Genomic DNA, 15,864 nt, shown 5'->3' with positions numbered 1-15,864 from the left:
GGCAGCTCCTTTTCTGTTGGTGCCATTCACACCCGGAAAAATACCCGGTGGCATATCTTATCGTGGCTTGTGGCATCCTAGCCAAACATAAATGGCTCTTTGCACTATTTTTAGCGACGGAGAAAGGATGCAAATGAACAGATGGTGTTTTCTCTATCTAAAAGTTTGGGTTGCACGTGGTTACGTTCATTGAGAAGGCTGAGAAAATGGAGAAACTACATCCTCGTTAACACAAAGGCCCTGTCAAACCAGTAGCAATTGCTAAGCAGAGCCACCGTACATTAACACAGCCACCATGGCAACAGGTGAGGGAGCAGCCTCTATTATTTTTCGCCTCTTAGTACATTGCAGCCAGCCGCCACACATAATTATCCACTACATTATTGTTGGACTCAGATTGTTTTCCTCGATGCTGCTCTCTTACTATAATTGTGTTTCCTGTATTTTATTGAGTTGAATGGGTGAATGAGGAAGGGGAAAAAAAACAAATTTATCTAGTTTATCTGAAAGATTAATCAACGGGATTCAAAGAAGAGGTAAATAACAAGTAAAATCTGTGTTGTTTACTTATTGTAGCTCTCTATACGGGCACGCTTGCCCTTTGTCGGTATTTTGAAGGATTTATTGACTTTCTTTCCGTCTTATCGCAGCGAGCCAAGCAGGACTCAAGCTAGCTCAACTTCAATAAGGACTGGCATAAGATAATTGGGTATTGACTCTGTCCAGCAAACATTCCTGGAGCCGCTCAGCTCCAAAAACCTGTCAAGCTGTTTTCTCTCATTTTCGCACAAGAGAAAAAAAGAAAAAATGTGATGGCAGCTGCAATCTCACACAAACACCTTCAAGCCGGATCGGGTAATTGATCTCTTGGGATTGTTTAAACTTCCGAAAGCTCTCCTTCTCAAATTTAGGAAACTCTTATCTGCATCTACCAACAGTACTGACAGACACGCGTAGGCTGTAAAGTTGTGGATCCCCTAAGGTTTAAAGCTGAGGTTTCAAAGGCGCAGGCACCGACAAATTTAAACATCTCACTAAATATAAGACGCAGAATCCCCCTTATGCCACAGAATGTCTATGTTATATGTGTTGCACTAAAATATTTGCTCAAACTCTCACTTCAAATGTGAAAAGAGTCATTTTCGTGGCATTCGTTCATTCATTCATCTTCTGTAACCGCTTGTCCTGGACCCTGGACAGGTTGTCAGTCTATCGTAGAACATTTTCCTAGCATTATTTTTCTTAATTCATGATTAGCAAAATTATGCCTTTTCCAAATATCATTATTTCTTTACTTAAACCAAATTTCTATGCATTTTTATTGTTTTGTTTTTGTATTTTTATGTATTTTTATTATTTTTTTATTATATTTATTACCCAATTTACCTCTGCAATAACGTAAATATATAATCCCTGTAATTCCTGTTTACATTTGCACATACATATTCACATATTTGCTCTGACAGTCATGTTTACATCCTCCATGGACAGTTTGGATAGTTTATGGCATACGTGTCAAACATAAGGCCCGGGGGCCAAAACTGGCCAGCCAGAGGGTCTAATCTGGCCCGCGGGATGAATTTGCGAATTGCAAAAATGACATTGAAGACATTAACTGCAATTTTTCCAATGAAAGTAATTGCTATTCCTAGGGCTCACACAGATTTAGTAAGAGTTGTGGACATAACACAGCACTGAGACCTAGAACTAAACAGAACTTAAGACATGTCCAGTCATTAAATGTAAACATTTTCATAATGTTCTTCTTTGCACTAAAACAAAGGGAAACATTTGGAGTTATTCATAGGTAAATACGCTATCGTGTTATTGGTCTGGCCCCCTTGACATCAAACTGGGCTGTATGTGGCCCCTGAACTAAAATGAGTTTGACACCCCTGGTTTATGGCATAGTTTACATACTTATATATGGATATACTTATATATTAAGTAATAATAATAATAATATAATTATTCTATTTTTGTTTTGTTTTTTTGGTTCCTTAAAAGTGTCTTGTACTTGCACGTCATGCAATTGGACATGCAAGACTTCTGCTAGGGTCTAGTAGTAGACTTTCTGCTGTTTACTGGTCAAATGAATTGAAATGAGTATGTAAAGTATTTCTCTTGCATCTATTATAGCACGCTTGTTATTTTCAACACATCAAATGTTTCAATTACACACTTTCCAGCAGTCATGAATAATTCATCTCTTCCTCTCCTGACCACTCTGGACCACATCGGTTTAAGGCGTTTGAGTGCTTTGCGTTTTGTAGGTTCGTGTTTTAACAGCTTTGGTTACATCTAAGGTCGAGCCTTTGTCTGCTCACAGACTTTGTACCAGCTGGCTGCAACAGTCTGTCCGACCACGAGCCAGTCAAATCCCAGCAGAACAAAGTCTGCGTTATCAAACGGGGCCGCCTGTTTCACTGGCTGGACACAAAGTGTTTGTCCCTCTCAAAATGTTTCCGCCTAGTTTGTTTCCATCATGGTGAATAAACTCCCAGTCAGGCCTTCATTCATGGTCCAGTGTTGCTATTGCTGTTGTTATTTGGAGGTGAATACAATCAGGCAAAAACATTCATCTTGCACACACATACACACACTCTGCACAGCTCACCGTAAGCAAGTTGAGCAGGTCTGTGTTCGCATCGATGCTAGGCGGTGTGGTCTGGATGAGCGCCAGCTCTTGAAGTATAGCATACAGCTGGTGGGTTTTAGCCAGGTTGACCCGTGTCTTCTCTTTGTCCGCCCAGTCCGGCAACGCCACGTGCACAGCTATCAGGTCTTTCAGGTGCACGCCGAGGATGGGGAATCGGAAGCCCGAGCATTCGGAGAAACGCTTGCGGTACTGACTGTAGTTCCCGCAGGATGTCACCAGCTCAATTAAGTTGTTAAAAACCTGCAGTCGGGGGAACGAGGAGGGAAGACATTGGTTTGGTGGGAAAGGATGGACGTGAGACTTGGCTGGAGAGGAGCAGCTTGTCTCAAGAGAGATTTGTTTAGAAGAACCACAAACATTCTGCAAAACTTTCCTCCAGATGGAGTTACATAACTGAAGGGACACTGTAACTCCACCAACTGTTGCATTTAACTTTCTTGTCATGTGGCTCAAATTCATATAGTTCTAAAAAGACACCGCGTGGGAGTCATCGGCACAGATAAGAAGCTTGGCAGCTCTCACAGGGGAGATGTGGATTACCGAATAAAGATTCAATATCACTTGTTAGCTAAGTGCATCGACATGCTGTGAACATTGAATTTGTCGAGTAGTGTCTGGCCGTGGACGCCAGAAATAGATTAGCCACGGATAGAGAGGAACAGCAGCTACTGCACCTTGTTGGTCTCGGCGCTGATGTGGGACTGCGTGTCTTTGAGACGAGAGATGGAGCTGTTGCTGAGGCCGCCCACCACCGCCATGAGCGTGTTGAAGTTCTGCAACTGTAGCAGCTTCTGTCGGCGGAGAAGGAAGACATATTAGGGGCGAGGGTGAAAGACGAGGGAGTTTATAAACGCGCGAGCCGCTGCCAAGAGCAAGTAGGCCTAAAAGGATTTTAGGGAGAGAGAAAAAAAAAAAAAAAAAAAGAAAGAGGGAAGGTGGCTCAGGTTAAAAAAGATTTACGAGGAGTAAGATAGACGTTATAAAAAACACAAAACCAGAGACTTTTGGAGTTCAGCAGCCCACGTCCGTGCATGAAACAGATCTGTGTGCGCCGAGATTTTATTGAATGTTCAGACCTGTCTGTGTCAAAGTTAGGCTAACTCTTTGTGAATGGCACTCTACGGGGCGCCATGCTGCCCTTCAGCCTGCTGGCATCTCACAGAAAATCAATGGAGTCACAGCTGCGTGGGAGGGATGCCAGAGGGGATCATTTGATTGAGCTCAAACACCCTTTGGAATCAATTTGCAAAGCAGCGTAGAAGGCAGACCATTATTTGCAGAGTAGGTTTCAGCTACACTGCACGTGCACGCGGGCCATCAACGAGGGCCTGGGAAAGGTTTAATTGTCAACATGCCAGGACTATTCAATTGGTGGAGAAAAATGCTGCTGCGTATAATAGGTTTGGGAGATGGGGTTCATCCTCTTGTCAACTAATTGTTATCGTGCGGTCGATTGCGGCGTTATCAAAGCCAGACGGCGAACGCGCGGAGAACAAAATGTGAGATGAATTGGAACTGAGCTTTGTGTAACGTGAAAGAAGGCAGCTACCGTCGTATTTTAAATCATACCGAAAGTCTGCAGTGGAAGAAAAAAAATACTCGTGACTCATTTGTAATGCACACTCAATAGGAAGCTGAAATGGGACACAATCAGCGCGCCCTGAGGGAAGCTTTGGGAAATGTCAAGTACATTAACACCACCGTCTGTGCTGCCTCTGAATACATCTGAAAGCAGCTTGAACTAAAATGTTTTCGCCGCGTGCGCCCCGCGCGCTGGGCTACTTTTCTGAATATCGAACTTTGAGGCGTGTTAAATTGGCAAAGGATTAATGGGAGACATTTTCAGCAGAGATGATCTTAGACGTCGGCGCGGCCCCAAAAAAACGACCTCCATGCACGGACGCAAGAAATATCTTCAGGTTTGATTCTGACTCAGACACTGATCTGGAGGCAAAAATACAAATGTGCAAAGGGCATCGAAGAAGAAGCTTTGGATAAAATTTGGCGACAGAAATTAGCAAGACGACAAAACCATTAAGGACAAACTGAACTAGAGGGCATATACTAAATCTACAACTAATGAGATGCGTGCACTGGCTTTTCAGGATTGGGGCGACCTCCCTAGCTCTGTTTTTTTGGAGACCACACACAAATATGCAGAAATAAATTACTTTGCTATAACCGTTTCACGGGGTATTTAAACCCAGAGTCCTCTTAAACCCTAATGGGAATGTCATTAGTTTTGTGGAACTCATCTACAAAACCATTAAAGTAAATTAAATTCTGCATTGCATGAAAAGAAAGGGGATCACCAAAGGTATTATAACCAAATAAAATGTACAAAATTGACCACAAAAGTCATTATGATGCCAGAAGGCCCTTCTTTGCTTTTGTGCAGAGCTGAACTGCAGTTGTCATTCAACTCGTTCAACAGTGGTTGTCAATATCAGCATCTGCCTTCACCTCTACAGCGTCAAAGCTTCGTGAAACACTCAAACAAGTCAGAGTGTTCTCTATCAATGAGTGTGAAACACTTCCCTGACAAGAGCCCTACTGAGGCGTTACAGCGCTGGGCGTACTCTAACAGAGAGAGGTGAAAAACAACCTGCTGAGACCCTTCTAAATAAATAATGCCAGACTGGCATCTGTTATGCAGATAAAGAGAAGGGAGGCGGCCGTGACATCTCACAATGGCTTAAAACAATCCAAATCTAAACTCGCGGAGCAAGGAGTTGTTATGATGGAAATTCTTCCTCTGCACTTTCCACAGCTGACTGACGCTGCCTCGCACGGTGGAGACGAGCGAGTTGTCGCATTGGAGGGGAAAACTCAGCCCATATGGCAGACGGCAAAGCTAATGATAACATCAAGATGAAATGAAATCAATTACAGCGAAGCCCGGGACGCCATTTAAAGAGATGTTTTCCGTGGTGAAAAGGATGACGGTCTCCAGGCATATGGTCGGAGAACCATATAAGGCAGCTGGCTGGTAGGTTTGTTTGGGAATTTGCGGGGGGAGTCGAGATTAAATTAAGATTAAGATTAAAGGCATCTTGACCTGGAGATGCCCATAGACACTGGCTGCATATACACTAGCCCATAGATGATTATAGTCAGTGAGTGTGGAAATATATGTTACAAGACTGCAAGAGCTGTGATCTGCTTGGTAGGAGAGTGTTTCTGGCTGCTTCTGCATCTCCGCAATTTTCAAATTGATTTGTTTTGGATCAAAAAACACATTGAGGAAAGGTTAACTGAGGAAATTGGGAGATACAAACACTTATGTGACTTGTCTTCTGTGAAATTACGCCAAAATTTCTGCAAAAGTTTCAGTTGCCATTGTTGAAAGTGAAGCAAATAGAAACAAAAATTAACCCGACTGGCAAAAAAGACACAGCGCCAACTAGTGTTTGGGTGGCATTGTTGCAGAGCAAGCCAGACTGACGAGCACAAAAGTATAAATGGCTCGCAACGGCGTAGGTTACGTCCGTAGCTTACGCCGTTCACCTCTTGCAGAGCTTTAAATAAGCCTTAAAGGGGAATTACTGTTTTTTACAACCTGGACCTTATTTCTGGCATAAAATACCATCGGTTACTCACCCATATAACTTTGGTGTCATTTGGACGGTCCGCGTATATCCATATAGTGGAAGTGACTGGGGCACCGAGATGCAGCCTCTAAATAACGCATTATCTGCTGCGAAACTCGTTCATTTCACCAATATTTTGTTCATACGTCATCCGGGGTCTGTAGATTGACCTACTAACCTCTGACCTGGATGATGTCATCTCTGAGCGCCGCGCGCACACCATGCGGCTTGTTTACCTGTAATTTGCTACTGCTAGTTTTTTTGCAACATGGCTGAATATTTTTCTGATTCTGAGGTTGACTCCAGACTCAACGGGGAATAGCACTAGCATATCATAACAAAATATTGGTGAAATGAACGAGTTTCGCGACAGACTATGCGTTATTTAGAGGCTGCATTTCGGTGCCCCATTCACTCCCACTATATGGATATATGCTGATCTAAATGATCCAAATGACACCAAAGTTATATGGGTGATTAAACAACTGTATTTTATGCCAGAAAGAAGGTCCAGGTTGTAAAAAACGCTAATTCCTCTCTAAGTGAGCACTTACCTATTAGCCTAGCATAACATAGCAAAGCATAGCATACTAAACTACGGTCAGATGCTATGTACTTTAACCTACAGCCATGTCCGCTCGAGCAGCTAACATGGTTGTAGTCCTGTTTTACCGTCGGCACCCTTTCTAGCCAAGGAGCTTCATTTTGAAAGGATTCACCACATTTTTCCAATAATTGCATTCTTCATTCTTCTTTAATTCGACCTTCTATAGGTAGAGCGAGAGTCAGCAGCTGTGAGTTATACACAATACGCACAGCCCTATCCAGATTTAATTAAATTTTCCATTAAACTTCATTTATCTAGCGTCAAGTGCAATCCAAATGGTCTCAAGACGCTTTACACAACCCATAGCCTGAAACTATTCTCTTATAAAAAGGATTATTCCCACATAATGTTAATTTTTATATTGTTTTTGCAGCAAATAGTTCATTTTAGACTGTTTTACAAGCTACATCGTTGTTTGAGACGATTTTAAACCTCTTGTGGCTAAAAAATAAAAAGCTTTTGTACGTTGCTTAAAATGCATCACCACTCAGCAAGGCTGTTCTGTTTTTGTTAATACCAAGAGATGCAGGGATTCACCCCCCTCCCCTCCGACAGCAGCGTTATCTTAAGAGGCCTTAGCAGGGATCTTAAAATGCTTATTCCTTCAAATCCCTTTTAGATTCATTTCATTTTCCTTTCATCCAGATTTGTGCCACCTAATAGGAAATCACAGAGTCTTAAATGTGTGGAGGCAAGACATATAAACTCCACAGTGGCTTTTCCCCTTCTCTCTGCACCTCTTGGCTTTCACTGTCATTTCTAATTCACCTTTTTTCTCCTTTCTCTCTCTCTCTCTCTCACGGCCCCCGAAAAAATCGCCGTCTATCAATCTGATTTTTCACGCACCCTGAACCCCCGTGACATTCCCGAACCTGATCTTAATAGGCCCGGCAGACAGACCTGTGCCACTCTGATGAAATGGGAGATGACAGCAGCTCTCTGCGGGGCGGTGGGCTTGCTGAGCACCATAAGCTGGATCCACTGGGAGACGCTGTTAAAGAGCGTGATGAAGCGCTCCAGGATGGGGTTATCCACCGTGCAGCCGTGCATCACGAAGCTGTGGTAGTCCTGAAACTAGAAAGGCGAAGTGCAACATTGAAAACTTTAATTTACTCAAAAGAAAAACTACAGTTTACACACATCCTGGCAGTTTGTATGATCACATCCGCACGATCGATGATAAGATCCTCATCAGATTTCTAATTACGGATATGATATGATCTGAACTTAACCACTGACACTAACCCCACCTAACCACCAGTTTACCATAAAGGGAACAAAGAAGAAAAAATAAATTCCTCTGTGTATTGTGCAACAAACTGAATGTGAGCTATTTAAAACAAAAACAAAAAATGCATCTGCCACAGATGGTACGTCTGAAAGATCCAGTGTTCTGGGGGCTTTATGGAGAGTAGAGACTAAAAATACAGATATTTCCAACCCAGACTTACATGAGAATATTGAGACGACTCATCGGTATATTATATAACTGTGGGCATCAGCTTGGCTTAGCATCAACACTCTCAATCTTTTGTGTCATTAAGAGAATCTCTATTAAAAGAGGAACAGATGCAAAGCGGAGAGAAATGGTGCATTGCCACTGCCTCCCCCCCACCTCCCTATCCTGCCACCATTTACCACCACACTGGAATAAATTATCTATAAAAAAAAAAATCTTCTACCATTTAAGTCTGCCCAAACCCAGTCATTTCCTTTGCCTCCCAAAATAACACTCGAAGGGGGGAAAAAAACAAATGTTTCAAGACAACAAATACAATTACTGCCCAGTGAAATTTTAACCACTATTGCTTAGCAACTAAAATTACCCCCATAAACACCGAATCGCTTTATACAGGAAATGTGAAACGCCATATGCACCGCTGGCTCACTGACCAGAATCTTGCAGAAGGATTTGTACTCCAGGTAGGTCAGATGTTCGGCCAGTTCGCAGGAATCCAGGTGATCGAACAGCAGGGACATTTTCCTCTTTTTGGACACAGATGGGACACGCTGAGTCACCTGTCGCTTCCACTTATACGATGGCCTGAGAGGGGCAAAGAAGAAAAGCACACTTTTCTCTTCTCAGGTCTTTTGGAACAACACCATCAGCAGCAGCAATATTATATGAGGGTGAGCTTTATAGCTACTAGGGGTAATACCGACTAGTCGACTTTACGGCTGTGCCACGGCGCTTTAAGCAGGAAGTCGACTAGTCACGGACGCCTCCTAGAAGACGTGTGTGGAAATACTTCACTAAAGATGAAGCTCATTCTACCGTGACATGCAGAAAATGTAAGTCAGTCCTGAAATACAACAAATTTACTACTGCAATGCACACTCATCTGAAAAGGCAGCTGCTAACGCTAGCAGAGGAACGGTCCTAATCCTCTCGACAGTAATCAATTAACAACTTCACCAAACGTCCTGCGGTACCAGAGAGAAGGAGGCTGCACATCAACAATTTGCTGGTGAATTTCATTATCTAAAGTTATTAGACCTTTAGCTGCTATACACGGAAAATTCTTCAGAGATACACCGCATTTATTTTTATCCCAGCTACATTATTCAATCTAACAACACAGTGAAGCACTATTAAATGCTATTGACGGCGCCGATTTCTGTAGGCTGCGGTAACGCACAGTATTAATAAGCACATGTAGTTCTGCTGTGTCCTATTATCTGACATTGTTGCTGTGATTGTAGAGCGTGTTTTTTGTCCTTGATGTCAGTGAATGCACCACGTGAGAGACAGGAGTTGAGAGCTAAGAGTTTGCCGACTTGAAAAAAATCATTCAACCCCTAATAGCCACTGCAAAAGTTAGCGCTGGGTGCCAAAGCAGAACTGTGGCCTTACAGAGCGCCCACTTACATTCCTACAGAATTGTAAATATTCAGCTGTAGAAAGTCGCGAATCAGCTCCACACATTCATCTTCCTATTGTGGACGGAAGGGGAGTTGAGGTCACTCAGAAATAGCTTTTATGCGAAAAAGAGAAGTCGCTGACCCCCCGCTTTGCCCAGCTCAGCAATTCCGAATAGCAGGCAATAAAAGGACACGCTGACATAAACATTCACAGGGGACAGAGACGTTCATTCACGGCGTCAACAACAAGCGCAGCATTCAGCGAATGACTCCACTCACACACTGTCGAGGTCAATGAGCTGACTCTGTCTCTCGTTGCCTTCAGTGGTCAAGAGGTCTTTATAGTCTTTGATCTGGTCGGCCAGCTCCGGGTTCAGATTGAACTCGGCGGGGAACTCAGAAATCCAGTACCTGGAAGCGACAACAAAGGGAGAAAGAGAGAGAGAGAGGGGGGTGACATATACTGAAAGAGCAAGAGGAAATGGGCTTCTTTACACCTGCAAAATAATGGGGCTGTTACCAATGCTAAGACCTTTCCAGCTCTACGTACGTACGGTGTTTAAAAGTAACCTTTGGCCAAATAATTTCTGTATGCAACGCAAATCAGACAGAGTCAGAGAAAATCAAGAAGAAGAAGTGGTGATTACTTCAGAAGGTGGCATATTCTTGTTCGGCGTTCGGAGGTGGGGCTCTCCTCTTGAGATCTGGACCTCAAGTCAAGAAGCAATATTGCTGCAAATTTTCCCCTTAAACACTCATAACGTCCGCTAAAATTGACATTAAGGTTAAACAGATTTAGGGAATCTTCATTCTTCCCAGCCTGCTCCCATCCCCTGGGTGAGCACTGTCATCCCAGAGATATGTACTACGTGGTGCTCCTATGTTCAGCCCCCCCCCCCCCCATCACCGCATTATTGGACCCAGCACAACAGCAAGCACAAACAAAACTTGAGTCCCAAACTAAAATCTGAGGGGAAACAGTAGAAAAATAATGGCTCCCAATGGGACCCCAGTCTGTGGAAGTTCTAGTTGAGCGCCCTATGACTCATGCATCCAGCACCCCTCCTTTTAAGGGTTTTTGTTTTGTGTTGGAGGCGGAAACGGAGCATTTGTTCTCCGCATCTAACGTTGCCCTGGATGGGTTAAGAATGGAGTCAGCTGCAGACCCCAGTGCGTCAAAGGGCACCCAGTGTAATCTTAGCTACGCGGGTGGCTTTAACAAAACTGCTTTGTTCTGTATATTTCAAATTAATTGCAGTTTGCGTAAGCAGAAACCAGATGTGAAGGATACTTGAGCACGAGCTTCTTAGCCATGTCGGTTGAAGGGATGTACCACGGGTGCATCATGAGGAACATGCGGACCAAGGAGACATCCTTCAAGGCGCCCTTCTCATCTGCGAAAAGAAAACAGGCTGTCACTCACCATCAGGGACATCACCTGCTCTCAGTCAGTGCGTATCTATATTTGGTAGCCAGGTAGTGATGATGATTGGCACCAATTTGTACAACAACACATTTCTACAACAGTTATTTTCTTAATTTATACAAAAATCTACATTAAAAAACACATTAAATGACCAACCGAAAGCCTGGATGCACAATTCCACCAGTTCATCCACTGTGGCCGACTGCTCCGACGATGTGGACTCCATCGTTTCCGTCCTCTCTGTTTTCCCCCTCGTTTCCCTCTCCGCGGTTTGACTCTCTCTCTCTCTCTCTCTCTCTCTGAACAGAAGAGAAGATGAAAAGGCAGGATCAAAAGGCGAGCAAAAAAACTGAGTAATTATGAAGCAGAATTCACAGTAGCCGCCGCTGCATGTTTGGAATAGTTGCGTGGCCACTTCTTGTGCGTTCTGCTCAAGTCTGCGGCGAGATAATCAGTGAGTGTTTACCTTACAGTCAGTCGGGGCTGGTTCGATCTGATTCGATTTAATTGGGATGTGTGTCAATCTCATCCCCTGATCTGACCTAAACTCATTTCGAGGTGTAAAATCTGCACTGGAAGTCGTTCTGCTCGAAGGAGCACATTTTAATTGGTCAGAGTTCAAACATCTTGTTAGCGCCGAAAATGCTAACATCCCTTTTCAGTCTTCGTTTTTATTTGGTGGTCCGTATTCAAAGAATTCTACTTCTCTAGATCTGGGAAATTACATTTCCCCACTGGTACCAGGAGCTGAATTGAAAACACGAGACTGGCTAACTCCGCCTCAAACGGCCAATTTTCAGTATTGCTGCCATCTTTGCTGATGCAGCTTAACAGATTTGTCCATGTCCCCTTTGTGTTTGGAGCTCAGTTATGAAATCTGTCGCTCTTCCAGGAACCGTTGACAGCCATCATTGGTTCTCAGAGGGACTGTTTCCACTTCCTTATATATGTAAAGAAATAATGACTTTTACCATATAGCATGATTGCAGAGGAGCAAAATACTTTTTACGGTGTGGTAGCTGACTCTGATGGCCAGACAGGGTGTTTACATAATGCAGTGGAGAGAAGTTGAGGCTGCAGCTGCATGTTCCTTCACACATCATATGGCCAACAGGGCCTATCTATATATTTAGCTCCTAAGAGTAAACAGTTACCAGTTAGTGCTTTCCAACGCTACAAGAAACTGAATAACTTTGCTGCCTTAAAATTCATCACGTGCATTTTTTTTTTTTTTTTTTGCATGTTGAAGCTGACGTCAACCCAGAGGTAACCATTATGTGCTACATACAATGACAAAAAGCTTGATTCGACACTTGGACAGAGGTGTAATGGAGATGTTCTTCAAAGGCGGAACAGAAACCAACGCCATTTTGGCTCACAGAGGCAGGTTCTAGTCAGGTCACTCTCATACAACTCTCATACATTCTGGTAGGCAGTACAATAACAGCCGTGCGAGTAGAGTAGGGCAACTTAGAAAACTCACAAGCACTGACTCAGTACCCACATATACATACAGTGTCAAAGTTTCTCATGAAATGCTGTGACGTGAAATCTATTTTACGTTCACATGCGTGTTTTTATGAGTGTGAACTTTGGAACCAGTGATGGTAAACGCAGAGCAGCGATGCCTGTCTTGTCAAGAAGGCCGATAGAAAGCCACAAGCATAATCGGCAGGAAACCTCATTTTATCTGCCCGAGACACGCTTCAGTGCAGTCTGTGGTTGTACAAGTTACAGTAAGTTGGCGAACGCCTGGACATGCACGAGTCCCGTCTTGTTCTATCGCGCATTTGCCGCTGAAATAAAGAATGAGAAAAATAGGAATGAAATGTACGCTGGTGTTTTTTCTGGATGTATGTACCTTTTCTTCTGGACAATTGTGGTTTAAGCAGAGAGGTGTGTCCGAAGCAGTACACTAATCCTACTTTCTATAAATTCTGACACAGATGTTTGTTAAGAAATCAGCAGTTATTTTGGTCCAGTGCTTGTAACTGCGACAGTAACGCTGCGGTTATTTGCAAGTGACAAAATTCACAACAACACACCCCGACGCCGCATCTACATAGTTACTGCCTTACAGTGTTGTGGTGCGAGAAGGATGTGATGAGCGTGCGCACGCATCTATTGTGTCTGACACAATGAAGCCTTTCACTGCACTGTCTCTGCTGCAAACGCGGTGGGAGGACACACTCAATTACAGGCTTCACGAGCTGTCTCAGCCACGCTCACTCTTGCAGGGATGGAGGCAGAAGAAAACATATAGAGAAGCAAAGGGGGGGGGGGGGAGGGAAGTGCGCGTAACCCTCCGGCTTCGATCATCATCGCACTTCGTAATGGAGCGAGTAGCTAAAGCCGGCGTGGCGATGAGTCGGCATGATTCAATTAGTAGACTTCAAATCTGTGCCAGATAAAACGGGGAAGATAAAATGTATTTAAATGACGGACAGCAGTCAAAAAGTCATGTTGTGTTGCTATATATAGACATGAAAGTTCCTGCTATGGTCGCCACAGGAAACAAGTTAGAGCAGCGTCGTATGTTAAGAAACCTCAGACAAAGAAAAAAAAAAACCCAGAGGCCTGCTGTGACACTTCTGAAAATGCAGCAATGCTTCTAATTCCATCTGTGCAGGCTATCCCAAAACAGACACCACTGCTCACATCTCATGAATATAATGACGGAAAATGGCCTTAGGATCTACGACAGTACAGGACTCATTATTAGTGATGAGAGTCATCTAGATCTGAGATGGAACGGGCATCTGTTTCACTTCTGCATTTCGACTGTTCATTTCAGAGCAGCCTGTCCTCGAACTGATGAGTACGTAAAACTATTTTCTCCAAAGACGTGCGGAGGGCTACTCATACTTCCCTCAAAAAAAACTAATAAAATAAAACAAAAAGGCATGAGTGTTTTCCAGTGCCACCTGTGCAAAGACTGTGGTGCTGCCTTTAACTGAATCCAGTCTGGCACTGCGGCACAGCCTGTGCCCGTCTTGATGATGATACGATCTTGCCATTCCATGCGAATGCACCATTCATCATCCCACAGACGGGTAGCGCTGTGTCGCGACCCAGGGAACAATTCTCTGTGTGTTTGCAGCGGAATTCAGACTCTCATTTATTCTGAACAGGTTCCCGCGAGCTGTCTTTTTTAGCCATTCCTTCAGTATTTGTCCCCACGGCGCCATTTCTGATACAGTTTCTAAAGCCGCGAAGCAGTGGATTGATTATTAAGTGGCGCACACTGCGCGAGCTTTGGTGTCATCCTTGGTTGCCTGGTGACGACAACCCAGGGTCATCGATCAGGCAGATTAGGGGGTGGGATGGGGCCCAGCGGGGATAAAGGGAAGTTGACGGGTGCCTGGTCAATCCTGGCCGTGCACACATCTGCAGTGTGCTGCCGCTTTACTGGGCAATGAAAATGTCACATCCTCTTGCTAGACTTGCAGGCAGCTTCAAAATACTGTCCTTTTCAGGGCTGCACATGCTCATAAAACAATATGGGAACCGGTGTTTTTTAAAGTGCAATGCATAACAAGTATTAAAAGTCGGGATATTTACATCTCTGCTGCTTGAATATAAAAGGTTCCCTTTGATCTATTTCTTGAGTGCATCTCATAGATTCATTTTTCAGTCATATCCACTCTTCAAAATGCGTTGTTTTGTCTGATACAATGATAAAATGCATGCAATGATATACACCTGGGAAAAGCAGCGTAATGAAATTTTGGGTCAAAAAACTAAACCAAAGGCAAACGGACGGGTTCAGTCGCCGCAAAAAAAAAAAAATGGTCGAAAAAGAATCTTCACCAAAGTGTTGTTTTCTTGTCCAGATGAAATCTTTTCACGAGGCATCCCCGTTAGATCTTCATTGACAATCATCGTCTTGAAATCGACGCGCTAGCGCAGATTGATGGTAAGACGCTAAACGCATCATCCTGTTATCGGTATTTCCTTAATGGACTCGTTGCCATGCAAGTAAATACCCCATGCTAATGCACAGCCTCCGTGCCGCCATTGATTTTGTTTTATCCAATCCTCCTGGCATTTGGGTGTTTGATTGATGTTTTCATAGATAGTGGTCATTAGCTGAAAGACACAGATTAGTCACTGAAACACACACACACACATGTTTGTATGGCTATCTCTGTGAGGACATTCACTGACATAATGCATTCCCTAGGCCCTTACTCTAACCATCTCAACTAAGTGCCTAACCCTAATCCTAACCCTAACCTAATTGTAACCTTTAAGCAGAGTTTATGCCTCTGCGGGACATAGACGCCAATACGAGCCATTTATACTTCAACGCTGTGTCTTTTCTACCAGTCGGGTTCATTTTGTTTCTACTTCCTGCTTCACTTTCAACAATGGCGACTGAAACTTTTGCCAAAATTTCACAGAAGTCGAGAAATACAAATGTTTGCACCTCTGAACTTCCTCAGTTAACCTTTCCTCTATGTGTTCTATCTTTATTGATCCAAAACAATTTGAAAATTGTGGAGATGAAGAAGCGGCCGGAAATACTACCAAGCAGACCAATCACAGCTCTTGTGGTCTGCCTTGCCGCGATGCGTAGTTATATTTCTGGGGAGGTGCACGTCAACTACGTCGTTAGGGTCTGGGCTGTTGCCGTACCTACGGCGTCAAATTGATGCATAAGCATAAACCGACTATTGCCCTAAAACCGAGTCTTAACCCTCAGATATCCTTGTAAAGA

General features: G+C 43.7%; 1 protein-coding gene across 5 annotated transcripts in view; it reads right to left on the bottom strand.

Annotated features, from left to right (window-relative positions):
- The window catches only part of LOC311488298 (RAS guanyl-releasing protein 2-like), a 41,323-nt gene that overhangs the window by 17,569 nt on the left and 7,890 nt on the right, over window positions 1-15,864 (bottom strand). For 3 of the 5 annotated variants that reach the window (XM_084544921.1, XM_084544922.1, XM_084544924.1), the window contains exons 2-9: window positions 11,301-11,443; window positions 11,010-11,112; window positions 10,366-10,422; window positions 9,998-10,129; window positions 8,750-8,900; window positions 7,757-7,930; window positions 3,334-3,450; window positions 2,618-2,899 (exon numbers count right to left, since the gene is read on the bottom strand). In XM_084544921.1, the coding sequence (XP_084401047.1) occupies window positions 2,618-2,899; window positions 3,334-3,450; window positions 7,757-7,930; window positions 8,750-8,900; window positions 9,998-10,129; window positions 10,366-10,422; window positions 11,010-11,112; window positions 11,301-11,370 (1,086 nt within the window). In that variant the 5' untranslated portion in view covers window positions 11,371-11,443. Of the gene's footprint in view, window positions 1-2,617; window positions 2,900-3,333; window positions 3,451-7,756; window positions 7,931-8,749; window positions 8,901-9,997; window positions 10,130-10,365; window positions 10,423-11,009; window positions 11,113-11,300; window positions 11,594-15,864 lie in introns of those variants that run through there. The other 2 variants (XM_084544923.1, XM_084544925.1) reach the window with 2 other exon arrangements.

Source organism: Chelon labrosus, assembly GCF_963514085.1.
Source record: "Chelon labrosus genome assembly, chromosome: 1".
In the NCBI taxonomy this organism is placed as follows: Eukaryota; Metazoa; Chordata; class Actinopteri; order Mugiliformes; family Mugilidae; genus Chelon; species Chelon labrosus.
Note: the sequence above shows the minus strand (reverse complement) of the source record. Positions and strands in the feature narration are given on the sequence as shown.